The 26,002-nt window shown below is 40.6% G+C and overlaps 1 protein-coding gene across 3 annotated transcripts in view; it reads right to left on the bottom strand.

Moving 5' to 3' along the window:
- Positions 1–7,836: 7,836 nt before the first annotated feature.
- The window catches only part of eif2a (eukaryotic translation initiation factor 2A), a 61,640-nt gene continuing 43,474 nt past the window's right edge, over positions 7,837–26,002 (bottom strand). Inside the window, exons 9-15 of one of the 3 annotated variants that reach the window (XM_063045358.1) lie at positions 25,551–25,667; positions 23,159–23,730; positions 18,668–18,778; positions 14,693–14,812; positions 14,423–14,488; positions 12,721–12,778; positions 7,929–8,443 (exon numbers count right to left, since the gene is read on the bottom strand). In XM_063045358.1, the coding sequence (XP_062901428.1) occupies positions 8,439–8,443; positions 12,721–12,778; positions 14,423–14,488; positions 14,693–14,812; positions 18,668–18,778; positions 23,159–23,730; positions 25,551–25,667 (1,049 nt within the window). In that variant the 3' untranslated portion in view covers positions 7,929–8,438. Of the gene's footprint in view, positions 12,779–14,422; positions 14,489–14,692; positions 14,813–18,667; positions 18,779–23,158; positions 23,731–25,550; positions 25,668–26,002 lie in introns of all 3 variants that reach the window. The other 2 variants (XM_063045357.1, XM_063045356.1) reach the window with 2 other exon arrangements.

Here is a 26,002-nt window from a genome sequence, read left to right on the forward strand (position 1 = left end):
TGGGAAGATGAATCTCTGAGTTGTATACTACATTCATACTTTGATAATAAATGTACTTTGAAACTTCTGCTTTAAACAAATGTTGAAATTGAGCTCACATGGATTACTTGTGCTGGCAGCTCATTTCACACTCTCACGACCCGCTGCAGACATCCCACCTCTCCCGGAAGTTCCGGGAATCTCCCCCACATTAATAGTGGCTCCCTGATGCCCGCAAATTGTATACAATGTCCCGGAAATTGATTTTTTTGAGAGCGAGCCTGAGAGAATGTGCGAGAAAGAGTGAGAGAGCGAGCGCAAGAGCAAGAAAGCAAGCGCAAGTGAGAGAGAGCGAGAGCAAGAGCGCGAGTGAGAGCGCGCGCGGTAGAGAGAGAGCAAGAGCGAGAGAGTTACAAAGGAAGTCAGAGTGGCAGAGTGTCCCAAAAGAAAGAAAATATAAAACGTACGTCACCCCAGACTACACTAACGTGTACCCCTGCCTAATAGGGGTCAAAAATAATGACAGTGTTGCTCGCTGCAGTTTGCAACAGTGACTTTTTTATTGTCCATGGTGGGTTAAGATAAAAGACGTGTTGAGGTGAGGTTAACAGGTGTCATTCGTTCATTAGCATAGCAAACGTTATTTAAACTAGCTGGCTGGCTGCTAAGGAGCTACTCTATTGCAGACAACCCACCTCTCCCGGAAGTCTCCCGCAAATTGATGGTGCTACCTCCCTGAAATGAGTTTTTGCAGGGTGGGATGTCTGTCTCTGAGTGAAGAAATCTCCCCTCATGTTCCCCTTAAACTTCTCAACTTTCACCCTTAAGCCATGACCTCTGGTTGTAGCCCCACCCAACTTTAGTAGAAGCATCCTACTTGCATTTACCCTGTCTATACTCTTCATAATTTTGTATATTTCTATCAAATTTCTTCTCAGTCTTCTACATTCTAAAGGATACAGTCCTAACGTATTTAATCGTTCTTTATAACTCAGGTCCTCCAGACCCAGCAACATCCTTGAAAATTTTCTCTGCACTCTTTCAGCCTTGTTTACGCCTTTCCTGTAGGTAGGTGACCAAAACTATAGCTAGGCCTCACCAATGTCTTATACAATTTCAACATAACATCCCATCTTCCGTACTCAATACATTGATTTATGAAAGCCAATGTGCCAAAAGCTTTCTTTATGACCCCATCTGTGATGCCACTTCTAGCGAATCGTGCCTGTATTCTCAGATCTCTTTGTTCAACCACACTGCTCAGTGCCCTACCATTCACTATGTAAGACCTATCCTGGTTGGTCCTACCAAAGTGCAAAACCTTGCACTTGTCTGCATTAAATTCCATCTGGCATTTTGCCAGCTGATGTAGATCCCTCTGCAAGCCAAGATAGCCTTTCTTAATGTACACTACACACCCAATGTTGGTGTTGTCTGCAAATTTGTCGATCCAGTTAACCACATTGTAATCCTGATCATTGATATAGATGACAAACAACAAGGCACCCAGGACTGATCTCGCTTGACATGGTCAAGAGATTTTAGTTGTTGTTCAGACCAAACATCAGAATAGGGAAGGAGTGTGATCTACAGTAGTGTGCAAAAGTCTTAGGCACATATATATAGCTAGGGCAGTTCAGACTTGCATATTACTGTATTTCTCAATGTGGAGTGGAGAATGATTTTGTAAATCTTGCAGAAGCAAAGGATGTTGGGAATGGTGAGGGTGGAACGCCACAGCAGGGGTGTGGGACAGGTGGCAGAGAATAAGTGTCAGTGGCAGAGGAAGGGGTGCGTGCAGATACACCCAGCGAGGTAATTTGATTCAAAACAGTTGGTGTATTGATCATTACAGAATGTCTCTCTCCTGTATCCTGCTCCCTCCACTCTCCCCTTCCTCTTTTCTCAACCATGATTGCCCTGTCCACTTTCAGTTCACAATAGAGACCAGGGCCGGATTAACCTAGTAGCAAAAGTAGCATATGCTACGGGCCCCACACTAAATGTTTGCAAGCTGCAGTCTGGTGAAACCGACATCTCACCATATTCTCACGACGATCTCATGTCGGGGGAGCTGCATGCTGCGTGGTATGTGTCTGCAGGCGTGTGTTGCTGTGTTGTGGTGACCTTTGTGCTATCTCCCACGCTGCCAGGCCGCTGCAGTGTGCGCTGTTACGCCGTTGGGAAGTGCGCCACTGACTTTATGCCATATGTTTTGCCGTCTGGACCAGTTGAAAGATTTGTGAAGTTTTTGGATATGGAAGGTCATAGTGCTGAACAGCTCGCTCATAGTTTACTTGACTTTTTAAAGGAAAATGACTTGATATAAAAGACTGCCGTGGTCAAAGTTATGACAATGCCAGCAACATGAGTGGCAAGTATAGTGGCTTACAAGCACGAATTAAAGAGCTGAATGAGCTTGCGGATTACATTCCATGTTTTGCACATTCACTAAATTTGGTTGGAAAATGTGCTGCTGAATGTTATCAAGAAGCATTAATTTTTTTCCAATTTGTAGAAGCCTGTACACATTTTTTTCAGCTTCTATTTACCGGCGGGATCTCTTTTCTGCTGCATTATCTGATGGTGGTGCCCATTTGCCCATTGTGAAAAGAATTTCAGATACCAGGTGGTCAGCTCGTGCAGATGCAACAAAATCCCTCTTACACAGCTTTCCTGCAATAAAACAAGTCTTGGATGACATTTCAAATAACAATGATCAGAAGGCAGAGTATTGACAACAGGCTGTGGACTACTTTCAACCATGATGAAGTTGGAAACAGGAATAATGGTCATATTGTGGGACCAAGAATTACAGCGTTTTCAAATGACCAGCGCTTCTTTGCAATCTTCTGGCCAAGTCTTGAACACAGCTTGCGTGGATATATTCAAGCTATGTGGTCTACTTTTTCAGACATTGAGCAAAAAGCCAAGGATCTGACTAAGTGTGAAGATTATCAACAGCAAACTCGAAGAAAACACAAGCAAAATCACAGGTATGATGATTTCAGTGGGTCCAGCACTCTTGATCCACTTGTTGAATCTCAAACACTTGCTCAGAAGTTTAAAAGCCGAACATTATTGACAGCTTGCTTTCTGCCCTGTCAAAAAGGCAGAAAACTTATCTAGAGGTGAATGGTGTTTTTGGATTCCTTCATCAGTTACAGTTGTTTATACCTGAAGAGATCGTAAAGAGGTAATCAAATATTATTAAATCATATCCAGTCCCATTTTTTCTAATTTTTTTTTAAACCCTCTATGATTGATGTGGCTTTTAAAGAATGGGATAGATTAGGTATTAAATGCTTTCAGGACTTGTTTGTAGAGGGAAGTCTTTTTTCGTTTGAACAATTGTCAACTAAATATAGTCTACCCAAAACTCATTTTTTTCAATATCTACAAATAAGAGATCTTTTACGGTCTCAAATAAATACATTTCCTAAAAGTCCTGATAAGAATCTACTACATGTAATCTTTAATCTGAAACCTTTTTATAATGGATCTATATCTAATATTTATAATACGCTGTTGGGAATGAGAAGTGTTCCTTTAGATAAAATTTAAAATCTTTGGGAACAAGATTTACAGACTTCAATTTCTGAGGAAACTTGGAATCAAATTTTTTAATTGGTCAACACTTCATCGTTATGTGCCCGTCACTCTCTCCTTCAATTTAAAGTGGTCCATAGGGCCCATATGACTAAGGATAAGTTGTCTCGTTTTTATTTAGATATATCTCCATATTGTGATAAATGTAATAATGGAGAAGCTTCACTCATTCATATGTTTGGGACATGTCCGAGTCTGGGAAAATATTGGAAAGAAGTATTTCAAACCTTTTCGATACTTTTTAAAGTAAACTTTAAGCCTAATCCTTTGACTGCTTTATTTGGTATTGTTGGGGGAAAAGGATATTATTTTGGAGCCATCTGATTTGCACATTTTGGCTTTTATGTCTTTTATGGCCTGAAGGACGCTTTTGCTTAAATGGAAAGATGTGGCTCCTCCTATTCACGCCCAATGTTTACGTGATGTGATGTCATGTTTAAATTTAGGGAAGATTCGATGTTCAATCTTTGAATCTAATCAAGACTTTCAAACATTGTGGGGACTGAATTATTTTCAAAACCTTTGATTTGCTGTAAAAGCAGCGATGATGACTAACAATCTTTTTTCTTTTTTTTCCTATTAATCAGCTTCGGTCTTGGTAGTGGGTTAGATTTTTTTTATATAAAAGAATTATTATTTTTCAATGTTACGCACTAATTGATTTGTACGAATATAGGGTAAGGAGTCTTTATATGCAATTTAGTTTAATGTATTGACATATATTTTTTCCCTGTACTCTGTATTCTTATGTATATAAATTAATAAAAATATTGGAAAGAAATCATATCCGGAAGATCTGGAAGAAAGTCTTGATGATGAATTTGTGCAGTTTACTGAGCTGTTGAAAACTGATCTTGCTTCTCATATTGGTGCCAAACAAGACCTTGTAGAGTTACAGTTGTAATGTTTGATAACTGACAATTCTTTGGAGTCATGTTTTCCAAATGTAGAAAATGCCCTGCGCATCTATTTGTTGCTCATGGTTACCAACTGCAGTGGAGAATGCTCATTTTCAAAACTGAAAAGGATTAAAAATGAACCAAGGAGCACCATGGGTCAAAACAGATTGAAATATCTCACTCTAATGAGCATTGAACATGAACTTCTGCATGAAATAGACATTTCCAGTATCATCAACAAATTTGCTCATGCTAGATCTGGAAAATGTAACTTTTAAATTGTAGTTTTGTTAACTTTTTGACATTTGAAATTGATACCTACATGTAAGTAATACTATTACTGAAATGTCAGACATTTGTCGTATTATCTGGCTGTATAGCAAGTGAAAAAATTGAATTACTTTACTATGCAAGTAAATAATTTATATTTCAATACTTATGTGCATTTTTAAAATTTAGGGCCCCCTTTCTAACATACGCTACAGGCCCTGCACTAGCTTAATCCAGCCCTGATCGAGACCCATATCAGAATCAGGTTTATCATCACTCACATGTCAAGATTTTTTTGTGCGGCAGCAGTACAGTGTAATACATAAAATTATTACAGTGCAGTACTGTGCAAAAGTCTGAAGCACCCTAGCTATATAAATGTGACCATGGAATGATTATTGGTGGTTTGAGTATCTCAGGAACAGCTGATCTCCAAGAATTTTCACAGACAACAGTCTCTAGAGTTTACAGAGAATGGTGCGAGAAACAAAATATCCAGTAAGTGGCCGTTCTGTGGGTGAAAATGCCTTATTAATGAGAGAATTTAGAGAATGACCCGACTGGTTCATGCTGACAGGAAGACAGCAGTAGCTCAGCCACGAGTTATTACAGCGTTGTGCAGAAGAGCATTTCTGAACGCACAAAATGATGAATCTTGGATGTGCTACAGCAGCAAAAGACCATGAATACACACTCAGTGGGCAGTTTATTAGGTACATGAGATACCTAATACGTATACCAAAGTGAATATTAAGTCATTCAAAAGTGAAATATTTTCTGTAATTCATTCCTATTGCAAGCATTTTGCTAGCTAAATTTGTCCAAAAACAAGAATTTGACAATGACCTGAAAAACTGTTTATGGTTGAAATACCGATATTGGGTAGGACAAGAACAAATGCCTCTGTTTCTAATCAGATTAATGCCAAGGGATCCTTTATCTGAAAAGCCTTGGTTTATTGACTCTGAAATAGAGCATTCGTAATTACACAGCACACAGTTCTGCACTAATCTGTCAGCCTAGATTTGTGCTCCAAACTCTCTGGGGTTGAACTTGAACCCATGATAATGCTACCAAATGCATTGCTCTGAGTTTGCAAAACAAGTTGCTATGTCATGGCATAGTTCCAGATTTTGATTGGAGCGCAGTAATCAAAGTGTCTTAGAGACCTTTGTAATGTGACAATTAGAACATAAATGAGGGGTTGTTGAACTTACGAGCTCCAATTAGCTCACCTCTGGAAGACAGCTTTATGAAGGAAGAACATCACTTGATGATTCAGCAGGGCCTCAAGTTAGGGTAGGGAACAAAAAGACCTAGATTAATTTTCTGAAATACAGAAATTTGTGAGATGACTTTTAAAATTCTGAAAATAATTCAAATGGTAAATTGAAGCCATTTATGATGGTTGTAAAGTCTATAAGCATTAAAAAAAAGGGCCAGACCATTTAAACAGGGATACATGTCCACCTACATGGTAAAAGAACCATGTACAGTAAGGCAGTTACAGAGCCAGTGACCAGGGTTCAATTCCTGTCACCATCTGTAAGTAGTTTTGTATGTTCTCTCCATGACTGTCTAGGTTTCATCTGGATACAGTCGAAAGCCATGCAGGTTAGGAGGTTAATTTGTCACTTGGGTGTAGTGGGCTCATTGGGCTGGAAGGGCCTGTTATTCTGCTGTATCTCTGAATAGAAAATAAAATGATCATTGTGATCAGTGAGAGATTAAGGAGCTAGGGGAAGGTAGATCCATTTAAACTAAAGATCAGCCATTACCTACTTCAATATGCCAGATTCATTTGGATAGAGAACACTTGAATGGATGTCAAATTTTGCATTAAATTAATCTAATCACTTTCTATGATAATGTTCTATCTAATGACGCTACATTGTGTGAAGTGGTTCAAAGTTGTCCCAATCAAAACCCACACTGTCAGATACAGATGAATTCAAGATGCAAATTAGATTTAGTTTTATTATTGAAGTGCTGTTGCCATGGTAGTGGATGTCATCAACAACATCTTCATGAGCTTTTTCTTGCTTGGTTACATGAAGCTGACCCTATTTTACAATATGTTACAGTGGTACTAGAAAGTTTGTGAACCCTGTAGAATTTTGTTTCTACGTAAATATCACCTAAAATGTGATCAGATCTTCATGCAAATCCTAAAACTAGACAAGGAGAACCCAATTAAACAAATAACACAAAACCAGACAATGAATCTACCCATGAACACTCGTTCGTATGTGTCGTGTCATATGACCTGGGCGATCATGGTCCATGATTGTTCTTGGCAGATTTTTTCTACGGAAGTGGTTTGCCTTTGTCTTCTTCGAGGCAGTGTCTTTACAAGATGGATGACCCCAGCCATTATCAATACTCTTCAGAGATAGCCTTGCCTGGTATCAATGGTCTCATAACCAGGACTTGCGATATTCACCAACTACTCATACGACCATTCACCTCCTGCTCCCATGGCTTTATGTGACCCTGATCAGGGGGCTAAGTAGGTGCTACACCTCACCCAAGGGTGACCTGCAGGCTAGTGGAGGGAAGAAGTGCCCTACACCTCCTTTGGTAGAGACGTATCTCCACACTGCCACTTTACCCATGAACACTATCTCACTATTTCACTCTCTCTTTACACTGTATTTTTTTTACATACCATATTTCTTACTGTAATTTGTAGGATTTTTATTTATTGCATTCTTCTGCTGCTGCAAAATAACAAATTTCACAAGCTACGTCTGTGATAATAAACCTGACTCTGATTTAGATCTGAAATAAAAGGAGAAAGTGCTGGAAATATTCGACGGGTCATGAAGGGAGAAATCGAGTTTCAGAATTGACAAAAAGTCATGTGTCTACTGTTTCTCTCTCACCAAATGCTGACTGAACTGCCATTGCCAACACTTTGTATTTGATTTATAAAATACAAGCATCATTTAAACATTTCCTCCCACTTCAAAATATTTCTATATAAGGATCCCTGTGTTCTCCTTTGAGTGTTGTCATGAATGCAAATCTCTATTATTTTCCCAAAATGAATCACTTTACATTCTTCTGTTTTAAAGTTCACATCCCATGAGGTAGAAAAGCTCCCAGTGATGACTAATTTACTCTGTCCTTCAGCTAAAGTCTTACTCAGGCTGGCAGACTAATAAAATGAAGATACATTATAAAAAGTCTCAAATTTAGTTTATCAGATGCCTGCTGAAAAAAAATCACAAATGCAACATAGTTATTTGCACAAATTGCTAAAACATTTATCAAATATTGTTCATTCAGTTAATTACATGCCAGTCAGTTTAACATCTCTGGAAGAGCATATTTTGGAATCTTCAATAACAAATATATTCGGATGACAAAAAGAAAATAATTGGAAGCAATCTATACAACTTTTGTAAATGAGCATTGTGCTTGAAAAATCCAATAAAGATCTTTAAAAAATAGCTGTGGGGGAAATGTGGTTTGCATGGAACATGAGACTATTTTGATTCACATAAATCAGCTGATTGAGTGGTGTCACAATAACAACCTTGCTCTTAACGTAAGACAAGGAATTGATTGTGGACCAGGAAGCAGACGTCGAGAAAACACACACCAGTCCTCTTCAAGTGGTCAGCGGTGGAAAGGGTGAGCGGTTTCAAGTTCCCGGGTGTCAATATCCCTGAAAATCTATCCTGGGTTCAACACATCAATGCAATTACAAACACGTCAGCATCTATACAGTATTTCATTAGGAATCTGAGATTTGTTATATCATAAAATACTCTAGCGAATTTTTACATATATACCATGGAGAGTATTCTAAGTGGTTGTATCACTATCTCATATGGAGGCACAGAAAAAGCTGCAGGAGGTTGCAAACTCTGCCAGATCCATATAGGCACTAGCCTCCCCAGATTGAGGAGATTTTCTAAAGGTGATGCCTCAGAAAGGCGGCATGCATCATTAAGGACCCCCATCACCCAGGACATGCCCTCTTCTCATTGCTACCATCAGGGAGGAGGTACAAGAGCCAAACGACACACACTCAACATCTTAAGAACAGCTTTTTCCCCTCTGCCATCAGATTTCTGAACAGATAATGCACCAACTCATGAACACTATCTCATTACATTTGCTGTCTCTTTGACTAAATTAGTTTAATTTTTAAAATATATTTCTTATTGTATTTTTACGCATTGGACTGTACTGCTGTCACAAAACAAAACATTTCATGACATATGTCAGTGATATTATATCTGTTTCTAGTTGGATGGCGAAAGGGATATTCAGTTAGAGGATGGGCAAAATATTAGATTATTAACTGATTTAGGGGAAGAAATATAGAGGATGAACAAATGGAAGTAGATAGTAAGGTTTCCTCATGTTAAGTCCTTCTATGCAGCTTCTATGTACATCAAGAGGTTGAGAGGCTGCTGACATGAAAGGCAAAATAAATAATTTTGGGAAATCAAAGGAAGTTAAAAGAAAATGGTAAAATGCGAGTTTAATTGCTAAATAGCTTGGTGAGATGATATATTCTGTTTAAAAATGCTGTAAACCAGATATTCATTTGCAAATCTAAATATTATAATCTTTGTAAACTCTTTTACATCGAGTTCAAATCTGATCTTTTTTCCCCTCCAGTTTTGTGTCGAGGCATAGCCTTGACTCAGTGCTGGAATTCTGACTTCAGAGTTCAAATACTGCTCCAGAGACTGGGCTGACAACACAGCGCTGTACGCAGATTCAGATTTATTTATCACATGTACATACTATCAGAACATACAGTGGAAAGCGTTAACAATTAACACACCCTAAAGATGTGCTGTGGGCAGCCATTGAGTGACACCACACATTCCAGCGTCAACATAGCAAGGCCACAATGCTCAATGAATTATTGTCTTTGAAGCAAAAGTAGGATGCTATTTTATCTTGCGGGGGGCAACAGAGACCTCAGTTGATTTGAAGAACAGTCTCCCCACTGAACTGGCCTCAGAGATTATCTGGCCAATAGATCTTGCTGGTCAGTTATGCTGGTGAATGTTACCGAGATTTCTGCATATGGATTTTGGACTATGGACTATTTTTTCAGTCTTATGGTTTTTATATTGTGTATTTGCTGTTGTTCCTTGTTGTTTTTGTGCGCGGGGGGGGTAGGATTTGGTGGTCGATGTTCTTGTTTTTCATGCTGGGGAGGTGGATTTGGGGAGTTGATGATCATGTTGGTAGGTTTGCTGTTTCTCTCTCAACTGACTTCTAAGGTTTTTCTTTGTTTTGTGGCTATCTGGAGAAGAAGAATCTCAGAGTAGCATACTGCATACATAACTTGATAATAAATTAACCTTTGATAGTGGGGTTTATCGTGCGTAAACTAAGTTCTGCATTTTCCTATGTTTCTACAATGATGATGCTCCAGAGAATGGGGTCAGCATTCCTTGACTTGAGAAAGACAGGAGGATCTCACAGGTTGGATCACAGGAGAATGTTTCTCCTGCTTGAAGATTCCCAAGCCATAGTCTCAAAATGCAGGGCTTGGTTGAGGAGAACCTTCTTCGCAATGAATTTGTGATCCTGGAAGACCCAGTCACTGAATTTACTCAAAACAAAAATTGTTAGATTTTTGAACTTTATGGGAATCAAGGAATACGGAGATAGTTTCGAGAAAGTTCAGAGGTAGAAGATGAACCTTGACCTTGATGATTGGCAGAAAGCAGCCAAATTGCCTACTCTGTTGCTACTCCTAATGTTCAATGGCTACTCCAAATTTAAGAAGGGTGGGAGGGAGCAGAAAGGAAACTATAGACCTGTTAGGCTGATATCAGTGGTTGGGAAGTTGTTGGAATCGATTGTTGGGGATAAGATTACAGAGTACCTGGAGGCACATGACAAGACAGGCCAAAGTCAGCATGGTTTCCTGAAAGGAAGATCCTGCCTGACTAGCCTACTGCAATTTTTTGAGGAAATTACAAGCAGGATAGACAAAGGAGATGCAGTAGTTGTGGTGTACTTGATTTTTCAGAAGGCCTTTGACAAGGTGCCACACATGAGACTGCTTATCAAGATGAGAGCCCATGGAATTACAGGGGAGTTACTAGCATGGGTGGAGCATTGGCTGATTGGCAGAAAACAGAAAGTGGGAATAAAGGGATCCTATTCTGACTGGCTGCCGGTTACCAGTGGAGTTCCACAGGGGTTGGTGTTGGGACCGCTGCTTTTTACGATGTATGTCAATGATTTGGACTATGGGATTAATGGATTTGTGGCTAAGTTTGCTGATGATACAAAGATAGGTGGAGGACGGGTATTGTTGAGGAAACAGAGAGCCTGTGGAGAGACTTAGATAGTTTAAGGGAATGGGCAAAGAAGTGGCAAATGAAATACAATGTTGGAAAGTGTATGGTCATGCACTATGATGGAAGAAATAAATGGGCAGACTATTATTTAGATGGGGAGAGAATTCAAAATGCAGAGATGCAAAGGGACTTGGGAGTCCTTGTGCAGGATACCCTAAAGGTTAACCTCCAGGTTGAGTCGGTGGTGAAGAAGGCAAATGCAATGTTGGCATTCATTTCTAGAAATCTAGATTATAAGAGTAGGGATATAATGTTGAGGCTCTATAAGGCACTCGTGAGACCACTCTTGGAGTATTGTGTGCAGTTTTGGGCTCCCTATTTTAGAAAGTATATACTGACATTGGACGGGGTTCAGAGAAGATTCATGAGAATGATTCCAGGAATGAAAGGGTTACCTTATAAGGAAGGTAGCTCTTGGGCTGTATTCCCTGGAGTTCAGGAGAATGAGGGGGAATCTTATAGAAACATTCTGAATGTTAAAAGGCCCGAACAGATTAGATACGGCAAAGTTATTTCCCATGGTAGGAGAGTCTAGGACAAGAGGGCACAACTTCAGGATTGAAGGATGTCCATTTAGAACAAAGATGCGGAGAAATTACTTTAGTCAGCGGGAGGTAAGTCTGTGGAATTTGTTGCCACGAGCGGCTGTGGAAGCCAAGTCATTGGGTGTATTTAAGGCAGAGATAGATAGGTTCCTGATTAGCCAGGGCATCAAGTGGTATGGGGAGAAGGCAGGGTTGTGGGGATGACTGGAAGGATTAGATCAGCCCATGATTGAATGGTGGAATGGACTCGATGCGCCAAATGGCCTACTTCTGCTCCTATATCTTATGGTCCACTCTGCTGCTACTCCTAATGTTCAACGGCTACTCCAAATGACCTAGTCTGCTGCTACTCCTAATGTTCAAAAGTCCAGTGAATCCTTTGTTGGGATACTGTATCCTGATGTTGTAAAATCTTCTACAGTTCTTTGAAAAATTATTCAGCCCCTAACTGTTTGTTCACATAAATGAGTATTACAACCAGGGCTTCGTATCAATTTACAGACAATTATTTGTGAATCACGTTCTTTTTTCCCCACAGAACCCCTCAAAAAACGGGGAAAATTGTACAGCGTAAAAAAATTGAAATGATACGTGTCAGATGTATCCTGAGCAAAGGGGGGTGAATACTTTTGAACTGCTGATATTTCAGTTTTTGAATTTTTAGTTTTTTATGCTTTACAATTTTCCTTTTTCTTTGGACTCTACTGTGAAAAAGGAGAATGTGATTCACAAATAAAAATTCTCGGTTGAATTGATCAAAACCCCCGGCTGTAATACTCATTTATATGAACAAAGGGTGGGAGAAGAATACTTTTTCAAGGCACTGTGATGAAATGCACGCTCTTTCACACATTAAGCAGGATAATGTTAATCTTTAACAATGGATCTAAAGTAGTACAAGCTATTGTCAGTAGAGTGTTTCTTTATTCTCTTATCCTAATACATAACTTCATTTAACACTGTCTTTTACATTGCATAGAATATAGATTTTTTTCACTTAAATCTCACAATGAAATTTTCCGTAGTTATGTGAAACCAGGTATTGCAATCCTCTTGGGTAAATTTACAGACCTAGTTCTAGGTCCTCCAGTTCCTTCAAAAGTGCTTCTTCTTTCTGCATTTTCTCCAACTATAAATGGAGAGAGATAGAGTAAAACAAAAATTGCATAAAATAATAATAACCCGAGAAAAAGAAAATTTTAATAACAAAAAAAGACAAATTTTAGATTCTCCCCCCAAACAGCTCATTTGATAAATTGAAACCAAAGATCAGAGAGTTTCCATTTTTTAACTATAATCTCATCAGGACAATCTGGCTTCAAACAAGATGGCTACCAAACCATGCAACACACAAAAAAGTTGCTGGTGAACATAGTAGGCCAGGCAGCATCTCTAGGAAGAGGTCCTGCATCTCTAGGAAGAGGTACAGTTGACGTTTCGGGCCGAGACCCTTCATCAGGACTAACTGAAAGAAGAGCTAGTAAGAGATTTGAAAGTGGGAGGGGGAGGGGGAGATCCGAAATGATAGGAGAAGACAGGAGGGGGAGGGATGGAGCCAAGAGGAAGAGGTACAGTCGACGTTTCGGGCCGAGATCCTTTATCAGGACTTCCTAGAGATGCTGCCTGGCCTGCTGCGTTCACCAGCAACTTTTTGTGTGTTGCTTGAAATTCCAGCATCTGCAGATTTCGTGTTTGCAGCTACCAAACCATTATAGCTTAGCGATCCATGGCCAGAAATGGAAAGAATAAACAAGAGTTCTTGCGAATAACCCTGGCAGTGCTTTGAAAAAAAGTATTAGTCTGTGAAAATTATTTGAGAGCAATAAGGCATCAAACTACAATAAAATCAGAAATGCTCATTGAAATCAGATATCAGCTGTGGTGACAGGACACGCTGCACCATATCTAATTGTACAGCTACTGTACCTCCAGAATCCCGGCAATCACATTCCTCATGGGGAAACATGATAGAGTACATTAAGTAACCGGTTTCTATAAAAACGTAACCCAAGTCAATGGCAGTACTTTGGAGAGTGAATATAAGGTATTTTTAATCATCTATATTTAGAATGCAAGTTATTTTCTATTCTGCCAGACCAATTCTATTGGTTCATGGAAGAATTTACATTTGAGGTTCTGCAAATATATTTCAAAAGAGACAAAGTAAACTAAGCAGTGCAATTTCCATAGATGCTGTCTGGCCTGCTGAGTTCTTCAAGCATTTTGAGAGTGCAATTTCCTGAATGATTGCTGTTAAAGGGGAAAGTACACACACATAAGATTGCATACACAGATCTGCAACTTCAGTGAGGCAACAGGCCTGAACAGTGGCTACTGGGCAACAGCCAGTCCCCAAAGCTACATTCCTCAGGCTGACGAGAATCAAATCCAATCCATAAAATGGCACTCTACCACAGCATTTAGTGTAATGCTATTACAGAGCCAGCCATCTGGGTTCAATTCTAGTTGCTGTATGTAAGGAGGTTATACGTTCTCCCAGAGTCCGTGTGGGTGGTACCATGCTGAATTTTAATTTTATTTATTTCTAAATAAACTCAATAAAAAAGGTTATACTTGATACTTCCCACAAGATAAATAAGAGGTATTTAAAAATCTCTTAGCTAGGCACATGGATAGCAGGAAAATGGAGGGTTAGATTGATCTTAAAGGTCAGCACATTGTGGGCTGAAGGGTCTGTACTGTTCTATGTCTGTACTGTTCTATGTTCTATTAAAAGTGCACAACTCCTGACATGAGAACTAATAATTGGCACCTGGTTCTTTTCCAGTTGCTTGCCAGAAGCTTCTTGTTCTTTTAACTGTTCAATCGCTTTAAGTTTCTGCAACAGAGAGGAGCTTACAGTTAAGATGAATCATAACAGTTTTGCAAGATAACCATCAAACTTCAGAAGCTGACTTCTGTGAGAAAAAGGGGACCTTATGCAACTTATTAATTTATTGAGCCTATGGTGCTTTTCCTTTCTGTCATTGACATTACTCTCACCCCTAATTCCACCCTTCCATACATTTTCCACTGAACTTACCTTCTTGATGTTCTTGATTTTTTTCTCTATTTCAGGGTCGCCATGGCTCTCAGCACAAGGGACCACTCTAGGTTCAGGGTCAGTCGGTACTTCTTGTATGACCTCAGATCTGCTCTCCTGCTGGAAATAAAGTGGAGGGGCAAGGGGTTGATCAGCAAGTATCTCTCTCCACTTGTAAACAGTCAGAACTTTTATTCGTTTGACAGAATCACACTGTCTGGTTCAAAATACTCAAGGCAGGAAATCAGTCATCTTTAATGATATGATCTAACAATTCTCCAACACCCAGCCACTCTTAACGAACTGCTGAAATGACCTCGTAGACTACAGAGAGGAGGCACAAGAGACCGGGGCAACACGCATATAGATGAAGTCCGGATGAAGGGTCTCGACTAGAAATATCAACAGTCCATTTTCCTCTATGCAAGCTGAGTTCCTCCTGCTTTTTGTGCATTGTTCCAGTAAGCTAGGAAGCAGCTAACGACAGACAATAAATTCTGGCTTTATCAGCAATAATCACATCCTGTACAAGGATGTAGAATAATCTTACAACACTGTAGGAGGTTGCTTGTTCTATTGAGACCATGCCAAGTGTTAGCCAGTTTAATTGCATTTTTCAGCTCTCCCTAACAGCCTTGCAGGTTATAGCTCATCAGATACCTTTTAAATATAACAGTTTCCACCTCCACAGTCACATTCTCAGTGAGTTTCAGAGCCCACTAACCACAGCATGAAAACCGTTCTACTCTTTTCTAATTATTCCTCCCAATTCCTCCCCATCTCTGCTGCCTATTGATGCTCCATCCTATCTTCCTCATCAAAGCCTTATGATTTTATACAATTTAATTCAATCCAGCCTGTCTCATTTACCTAGAACAGTCCAGCCTATCCAATATTTTCTCAATTAAAATTTTCTAGTGGCAATAATTCCTTTATTCCTAATTATACATTTACTTATTTCCTCTTTACTATGCCCTTGGAACAGAGTTACCACATTGCAAACATCCTTACGTATGGATTAACTTTACAGTTCTGACATAACCTTCCAGTTTTATAACATATACAATACTGTGTAGTCACGCACACACACGTATCTATATGTGTGTGTGTGTGTGTGTGTGTGTAATATATATATGAGAGAGGGAGGGAGGGGGAGAGAGAGAGGGAGAGAGAGAGACACTAAGACTTTGGCATAGTACTGTACTTGTCAATGTGGAGCAGAGAATGAGTTTGTAAATTTGGTGGGAGTAAAGGATATTGGGAATGGCCGGGGTGGAGCGCCACTAGGGTTGCCAACTGTCCCATATTAGCTGGGACATCCCGTATATTGGGCTAAATTGGTTTGTCCCATCCGGGACCGCTCTTGTCCTGTATTTCCCCCCTGCTAAGGTAGAGCGTTCCTATGAAACCTTTCGTAAGCCGAAATGGCGTAAAGCACAGAAGCAGTTACCATTAATTTATATGGGAAAATTTTTTGAGCGTTCCCAGACCCAAAAAATAACCTACCAAATCATACCAATAACACATAAAACCTAAAATAACACTAACATATAGTAAAAGCAGGAATGATATGATAAATACACAGCCTATATAAAGCAGAAATAGTGTATGTACAGTGTATCAGAATCGAGAAGATTAAGCCAAAACGGACTTGTAGAAAAAAATTGGCATGTATATGCATGTGCACGTCACGTATGCACACACAGCTGCCCGCACAAGGCTTCATGGTCATGGTAGTCTTTATCGGGGTAAACACAAGTATCCCGTATTTGACTGCGACTTTTGTCCCTTATTTGGGAGTGAGAAAGTTGGCAACCCTAAGCGCCACGGGAGGGGTGTGGGGCCGATGGCAGAGAAGGAGTGCCGAGGTGGGGGAATGGCCCCCTTTTCCAATCATGATTTCCCCTCTCCCTGCCCCCTTCCCACTCTCAGTCAACAATAGACAGCCATATCAGAATCAGGTTTATCGTCACTCATAAATGTCATGAAATTTCTTTTTGTATTTTTGCAACAGTAGCAGTATAGTGCAATACATAAAGTTACTACAGTACTGTGCAAAAGTCTTAGGCGCCCTAGCTATATATATCTGTCCAAGACTTTTGCACAGCACGGTACTTCCGATAACAAATGAAAGTATCAATTCATAGATTCATGGAGCACAGAAGCATGGCCTTGATGTTCCTACATGCTGAGCTGAGCTAGTGCCATCTGGCTGCATTTGGCCCATATTGCTCCAAAGCTTCGCTATCCACACACCTGTTAAACACTGCCATTATCATTTCCCCTGGCACCTCGTTCCATATACCTACCAATCTCAGTTGAGGAAGTTACCCTGCAGGTCCCCTTTAAATCCTTCCCCTCTCACCTTAAACCTATATCCTCTAGTTTTAGATTCCCCTGCTCTGAGGAAAAAAGACAGTAATCATTCACCTTTACCTATTAAAGTAGAATCTAAGAGGCTTTTAGATATGAATCTACAAGCAATGGATCACGTACAGGCTGAAGGGATTTAGTTTAATGTCAATGTTCTACAATCTTCAGGGATCAGTGACCATACACTCCTTTATTTGCTCTTCCGAATGCAACATTCCACACTTGGTCATCTGATTTCTGAACGCCGACGAACATTGTTTTTTTGACCGTGTATGTATTTTTGTAATTTACAGTAATATGATACCTTTGCACTGCACTGCTGCTGCACAGCAACACACCCATGTGAGACAAGGCATCTGACTGCAGTGGATTGTGAGGACTGTTGAGAGACTCATCAGGGTCTCTCTCAGCACCACCACGCCCGCCCCCCCCCCCACCTCCAGGATACACACCAGAAGTGCTGTGGTTGCAGAGCCCTCAGCATTGTCAAAGACCCCTCTTTGACCTCCCACCATCAGGCAGAAGGTACCGCAGTGCAAGAACATGGACTGGTAGGATGGGTAACAGCTTCTTCTCCCAGGCCATGAGACTTCTGAACACACTACTGCTGGCCAGCACATATTATTTATGACAGTGACAGTAGCAGAGTCTTGAGGGCCTCCAGTGGGCGTGGGTGACCATGGATGTTGCATCCCAGCAGTCAGGGCAGTACAATATGGAGAGCACACTGTCGCCCATGTAGCAGGCTCCCTTTCTCCACACAGCTGACGATTCCAAAGGAACGGCAGAGACCAATACAGTTTGGCACCAGCAGTATCACAGGAGTTGCTAGTCAGCGTTGAGTTCAATATAGGACTGCATTAGGAACTCCAACTCCCGATTTTTCCTCAGGGTTTACACCTGAAGTCTTCCCCATGAATGGGTATAGCCGCAAGATAATGGAGGTTTGAGATCAGAGTTTTCCTTCTCCTAGATGAACTGCCAAGTCACAGCTGGCAAGCCCTCTCTGCCCAAAGCGATCTTAACGCACCAGTAACTTGCCTTTGCTCCTCCTGTCAACAGAAATGGTTCCGCCAGGCTTAGAAGTTAAGCCACATATGAAGGCAGAAGCCAGACTTGGTAGTCAGAAGCCATTTGAGACACACACCATTTAGACCATAACACTATAAGATAATTTAGTAGGTATTGTGAGCTTATCCCCATTACTACTCCCAGCTAGAACAACTTTAAGGAACCAGTAGCAGTACACTATTGTATATGCACTTAATGTCAACTTGTATATCTACAGAATACTTTTTATCTGTTAATACTATTTTCTGTGATGTATATATGTACTGTATTTTGTACCTTGGTTCCCGAGGAAAGTTGTATTGTTTAGCTGTATACATGTCTACAGTTGAATGATGATCAACTTGAACTTGAAATCAATGAAATTAAATCTAATTCCGATTTCCTGGTTTCAGTTGGCCACTCTTCTGTCCAAGTGACTGACAATTTCATCTCCTGAAAATCAGTGCCATACCCAAACAGCAAAGGTGTGTAGGGGAAAGTGATGCGGTATTTGGTACTTCAGAGCTCCCAATCAGTAACAGAAAAGAATACCTGCTTTGCTGCCTTTCGTGCTTCTCTTTTCTTCTGATTTTTGAGAGCTGTTTTTGACAGTTGTTTATCTGCAGTTTGTGGTTTCATGTTCTGAGGAGGTTCTTCTTCATGCTATGAAAAAAAAAATCAAATCATAGGTATCATAGTGCTACTGTCCATGAAACTGAGGTCTTGTCTGCCTTCTGAGTTGGAATTAAAAGTATCCATCTTTCAAAAAAAAAGCAGGAGATTTATTTATTGCAGGAAATCTGCCCAATGTTAATCCTTGAACTAGCATCATTAAAACAGAATTAGTGCACATGGCACAGCATTAGATGCCAATTACACAAGCTTAGAAAAAGAACTCCAAAATGCATGAGCCATCAAAAACCTCTGGTGCACTGAGCTCAGCACAGATTCACTTTAAATCTCTTAGGCTTTTACTTTTGCCAAACTCATTTTAAATCTACAATTTTAAACTTTTACGACTTTCTTCTTCTTCCCCTAATGATTCTCGCTAGATGCATTTCCTCAGACAACAGCATCTCCTTGAAATTAATGTTATGTACTTGCATAACAAGATTCTTCAGATACTGGGAATCCTGAGGAACACATGCAGAGTGTTGGAGGAACCAGGCAGCATCGATGGAGGGAAATAAATATCAATCTTTTGGGGTAAGACCCTTCACACCCAGACTGATATGGAATGGGCAAGAAGATAGAATAAGAAGGTGAGAGGAGGGGGAAAAAGTACAAGTCAACAGATGATATTTGAAACCAGGTGAGGAGGAAGGTAGGTAAGTGGGGGAGGGGGAATGAGGTAGGAAGTTGGGAGGTGATGGGTGGAAGAGTTAAAGGGCTGAAGAAGAAGGAATCTGATAGGAAAGGAGAGTGGACCATGGGAGAAAGGGAAGGAGGAGATCCAGAGGTAGGTGATGGGCAGATGAGAAGAGGTGCGAGGGGAGCCAGAATGGGGATTGGCTCATCATGACCATAGAGGAGTCCACAGACCAACATGTCGGACTGGGAAGTATAATTATAATGGGTGGCTATCGGGAAACTCCATCTATGCATGCCTTAATGGTGAATATCAACAAACTCCTTGCCACTAGGTGCATTACTGACAAGAGAATGGAATAGAATAGATAGATACTTTATTGATTCCAGAGGAAATTACAGTGTCACAGTAGCATTACAAGTGCACAGATATAAATATTAAAAGTAGAAAGAATAAAATAAAGTTACTACAAACAGTCTAACAGGAGGGGGTCATCACTTGCCCAGCTACAGGTTGACTCATTATGGAGCCTAATGGCCGAGGGTAGGAATGACCTCACAGAGCGCTCTTTGAAACAGCACAGTTGTCTTAGCCTATTACTAAAAGTGCTGCTCAGTTCAGCCAAGGTGGCATGTAGAGGGTGAGAAACATTGTCCAGAATTGCCAAAATTTTCCGTAGGGTCCTATGTTCTACCACAACCTCCAATGCGTCCAGTTGACTCCTATAACAGAGCCAGCCTTTCTAATCAGTTTATTGAGCCTGTTGGCATCACCGTACAGATGCCATTGCAGGCCTGCCTTCTCCAACAGTTGGAAACTCTTCCCATTTGTTACACAACTGGATTAGAAGTCTCTGAAAATGATTAGGGTAAAGGCAGGAAGTTATACAGTCAGCTCTTCAGACCACTCCATCCATGCTGACAATCAGGAACCTCTCAATGCAATTCACATTTTTTTCCCCTATCTCTGCTGATTCCCACAAAACCCTTCACACCTGATTCAGGTGCACAGGGCAATTTATATCAGCTAATTAACGTACCAACCAGCATAACTTTGGGAAGAAAATAAAGCATCTGGGGCAAACTCAGGTAATCATAAAAATGCTCCTCAAAGTCTGACAACCAAGGATCGAACCTGGGTCTCCAGAGCTGCAAAGCAACTGCAATAATGCGTATGCCCTGGTGCTGAGGAACCTACTCCTGAACCAAGAGTTCTTCACATAATCATTGGACCTCTGCCTAATGTCACAATTAAGATAAGCAAATTCAATATAGCTCAACCAGAGATCTTCCTCAGTGAAAAACTGAGTAGCATATGCTGTTAATGATACCATTACTTGTGCCAGCCAGGGGGCTTATGGGTTTATTATTCTCACATGTACTGAGCTAGAGTGAAAAGCTTGTTATGTATACCGTTCATACAGATCAAATCATCACACAGTGCATTGAGCTAGGACAAGATAAAACAAAAAAAAAGCAAAATAAAATGTAAAAGCTACCAAAAGAATGCAGTGTGGGTAAAAGATAAAGTGCAAGATCATACTAAGGTAAATTGTGAGGCCAAGAGTCTAACATATCATACAAGAGCCTGATAACAGCCTGACAGAAGCTGTCCTTGAGGCTAGTGGTACATGCTTTCAGAATTTTGTATTTTTAGTCTGATGGGAAAGGGAGAAGAGAGGATGTTTGGGCTGGGTGGGGTCTGTGATGATGCTGAGCTGAGCTGTGCCACATCTCTCTGCAGTTTCTTGCGGTCACGTGCAGAGCAGTTGCCATCCCAAGCGGATACGCATCCAAACAGAACTCATTGTTAAAAATTTGGAAGAGTCAACAGAGACAGGCTGAATTTCTTCAACCGCCTGATGAAGTAGAGATGTTGGTGAGCTTTCTTAACAGTGACAGCAAAATGGTTGGACCGGAACAGGCTGTTGCCCTAACAGGCCTATGGCCAATTTTCATTAAGCTTGAACATTTTTTAATATATTGCTAAGTTTTGAAGAAATCAGAGCAATTGCTCTTTATTGTTGATTGTTTGAACAAAGCTCAGGGCAGCCACACCTCACCTCACATGCAGGAAGGATAAAGATTATAGAGAAAATCATAAGATATAGGAGCAAATTTAGGCCATTTGGCCCATCGAGCACGCTCCTTTCATAATGCCTTTCATTAATGAAGACTAGCATTACAATCTCATTTAGCTGTTTTTCCATTTGACAGTGCTTTCATCTGACAGCCTTAATAAAACTGACAGCTCAGTTCCTCATTTCACCAACCTATTTACAGGAATGAAGTTCAAGTGTGGATGATATAGGTGCGCTCAACTGAGTTTGGTGTTCTACATATGAAATGCTATTGAAATTAATTTTCATACATGTCAAAAGGTCGTGTTGGCATTCATATACCTATAAAATTAAAAAGCAGCTTCAGCAAGTGCTTCACAAACAACAAATTCAAAGAGTTTAAACCAGTGAACAAGTAAATCAAACATAATTAACACTGAATGCCCTGGCTACAAGAGCGGGATTGTCGAAGAGCAGTGGCTGCATGTGGTCTGAGGGCTCCAGTTTTCTCAAAGTTCATTTATTATCAAAGCATGTGTACTCTATACAACCTCAAGGTTCTCTGTCTTATAGAACTTTAATGCTGGTGTGCACAAGAGAGATACATCTCTCACTAGCCTGATCTGGAATATGGCAAGAGCTAAAGTAACAGCATCAGCTAACTTCACAGGCATTTTCCAATCAATGGATCTGACCTATTGTGAGATGAGGAGCTGCTGCATGCTTGTTCTTGCAGAAACATGGCTCCAAGAAAACATTCCATGTACCATCAATCTTCAGGCCATATCACTTAGGGACTTGTGCTAATATTGTTTTGTGACTGTCTGCTAATGTAACTGTATGTGCTGTATGCAAAATGTATGTACTATTTTGCACCTTGGCCCCTCAGGAATGCTGTTTCATTTAGCTGTATACATGCTATGTGTATGGTAAACATATCATTAATGTGTATGGTTGAATAACAATTGAAAATGCACTTGACCTTAATAATAAACAGAATAGGATCTTATCTATTGCCTTTAATTAATCTGAGAAGTTTTTGACTGAGAGATAATTATTATTTGCAGGTTTAGCTGGCAGAATTCCTATTTGAGGTCAGTGAAGACAAAATATGTTGATCCATTAAAATGGAAGCTTTGTGTTTCTCTTTTCCCCGTAAAATCCACAACTTACACCTAGATAGTCAGAACAACCACGAGAATGAGCATTTTTCAGGAGTTTCTTATACTAAGGTGGAACTTGATACTTTAACTTCATTGCATCATACGATATTGGGAAATCTGGGTGCCACGGTGGCATGGTGGTTCGTACAACATTTTATAGCACCAGCAATCAGCAACTGGCGAACCATTCCCATCGCTGCCTGCAAGGAGTTTGTATGTTCTCCCTGTGACCATGTGGGTTTCCTTCAAGTCTTCCGATTTCCTCCCACATTCCAGAGACAAACATGTTAGGGTTAGGAAGCATGTCGACACATGTGGGCTGCCACTAGCACATCCTCAGACTGTGCTGGTCATTGACACAAATGACCAATTTCATTGTAGGTTTGATGTACATGTGACAAGCAAAGCTAATCTTTCTCTGTATTTGTAAGAATAACATGAAAAATATATCTAATGCTGCACAAACTTCAGAAAGGGCACCCACATTCCAAAGTGTACCGAATGTCACTCACCAGTTTGATGCTGGTTACTGGCTTGTTTCTCAGTGCAGGAGGTCTGTAAGCCTGTGCAGGCTTGGCGTCAATACTAGGAACATCATTGGGAACTGTCTGATATTTGATGGCCTTTTCAGGGAACACACCATCTACAAATGGCTGCCACTGGACTTCCCAGAGCTCAGAGTTCGATGGCACTTCAATTTTGTGATGAACTACACCACTGTAGTGCCAGATCTTAAATCCGTTGCTAACCCGTAACCTTGGCGCACAAGTTGCTGTTACGATGTGCTCGCCATCGGGGCACCATGAGAAATAGGTAGTGTCAGGAGCCTGCGGCTTTGAAATCTGTTTGTACTTTTTCACATCCCAGACCTCCATTTGCCCTCGGAGATTTCCAAAGCCTGCCAGCACCAGGATGTGTCCCTGAGGGCTATAGAAGGCTGCATTCCGAGGGCCAGTGCCAAAGTCAAAGACTGGGTCACACTTCTGATTGAAGACTGTAACTTTGGCAGGCATGAAACCATAAACGACACAGAATTCGAGTGAATTTGGATTCCAGACCACATCATAGATTGGGCCATTTTTCGCTGAAAGAAAGAAAATTGTTTCAACATTAACATGCTGTCATGAAACTCATTTTGAATAGCAGTATCCTCCATTAATGCAACATCTTTAACTTGTGGAGGAAAATGTTTCAAAGCAATGCAGAAACATGTAATCAACAATATATACCTAACCCAAAGGAAAAATTAGGAGCTTGCATAAAATTAATGTTTCAAAAAAGATAGAGGGCTAAAATCTTTTGAGCCAACCAATTTTCATTCCTCAGTTATGAATAGCAAAAGCAGAAAATCCTGTTAATGCTGTTCCGGATCTTTGTCCCTTTCCAATTGGCTCAAATATTTGACTAATAAATGCAGTTCAAATTAAATTAATGAGTTGTGAAGCATTTTTTGGGGATTCATAACAAGGATGCGCAAGACACAGTATGAATGCAAGTTCACTCGATCTTTCTAGCTGTATTCTCTGTCAAGTGAGAAAGAGGCACAGCTACTCCAGCTGACTTCCCATCCTGCACTCCTTTCTATGTCACTTCCAAAACAGAGCATGGAGTATTACGGCACAGTACCGGCCCTTCGGTCCACGATGTTGCTTTGACCTTTTAATCTACTCTAAGGTCAATCTAACGCTTCCCTTACAGAGCCCTCCGCTTTTCAGTGACTATCACCCAGTAGCAGTTACATCCACTGTAATGAAGTGCTTGGCGAGGTTGGTGATGAAACATATCAACTCCTGCCTGAGAAGTGATTTGGATCCGCTCCAATTTGCCTACAGTCACAACAGATGCCATTTCATTGGCTCTTCACTCAACCCAGGAACATTTAGACAGCAAAGACAGCATGATGCTCTTTCTTGGCTATAGCTTGGCATTCAACACTATCATCCCCTCAAAACTAATCAATAAGCTTCAGAGACCTTGGCCTCAATACCTCCTTGTGCAATTGGATTCCCGATTTCCTCACTTGCAGACCCCAGTCAGTTCAGATTGGCAACAACATTTCCATCAAAATTTCAATCAGCACAGGGGCACCACAAGGCTGTGTGCTTAGTCCCCTGCTCTACTCACTTTACACTTATGACAGTGTGGCTCAACACAACTCCAATGAAGAAAGCACAGCAACTCCCTACTTCCTTATGAGTTTGCAAAGAGGGGATAACTTCACTCAACTTTACTCGCACCATCACTGAGTTGTTCCCACATCCCTCCTATACTTTCCTCCAATCACCTCTCATATTAGCCATTACCACCCTGGAGAAAAGGCGCTGGCTGCTCACTCGATCAGTGCCCCATATCATCATATACACCACACTTCCCATCCTCCTTCACTCCAAATAGAACAGGCGTAGCTCGTTCAACCTGTTCTCATAAAACATGCTCTCTTATCCAGCCAGCATCCTGGTAAATCTCTTTTGCACACTCTCTAAAGTCATAGAGCACTGCAGCACAGAAAAAGACCTTCAGCCCATTTAGTCCGTACTGAACTGTAATTCTACCTAGTCCTATCAACCCACACCTGGACCACAGCCCTCCATATCCCTCTGTCCAAGTACTCATCCAAACTTCTCTTAAATGGTGCATCTACCACTTCCACTGGCAAATCGTTCCATACTTACACTGCCTTCTGAGTGAAGAGGTTCCGCCCTCAGGTTCCCCTTAAATAATTTTGATTTGTTAAGGAGAAAACTGGAAAACTCTAGCCAATCACTGACCACATTTGACAGAACTGTGTAGCAGATAGATTTACACAAGCAAAGAAAGCCTGATTACAATCACCGAACAAGCCTATGGCAAGCGTCAGCAGCTTCCTAATCTTACTTACAAAACAAATGTATGAAAAATACATACGCAGCTGCACTAATGCAGTTTCTCCGTTGGATGCTATATAGTGTAGGGTTTGTTCGCCATAATAGGATGCTCCCGACTTGTCCACATCGGTACTGGCAATCACCAACAGCGCAGTTCCTGAGGGAAGGAAACATTTGCATTGAAATCTTGACGACACTGCAATTATTTGCATTTTGCATGATAAAGCATTCTAAGGTGCTTCATCTTGGAATCAAAAACTGAACTGCATGAAGAAACATTGGGACAGAATCAAGAACTTGATACTTCATTGTCACCAAACAATTGAAACTAGAAAGTACAATCATCACAGCAATATTTGATTCTGCACTTCGCACTCCCTGGAGTACAAATAGATAGTAAATATTAAGAATTTAAATTATAAATCGTAAGTAGAAAATAGAAAATGGAAAGTAAGGTAGTGCAAAAAAAAAACGAGAGGCAGGTCCAGATAT

Source organism: Mobula hypostoma, chromosome 4, assembly GCF_963921235.1.
Source record: "Mobula hypostoma chromosome 4, sMobHyp1.1, whole genome shotgun sequence".
NCBI classification, from domain to species: Eukaryota; Metazoa; Chordata; class Chondrichthyes; order Myliobatiformes; family Myliobatidae; genus Mobula; species Mobula hypostoma.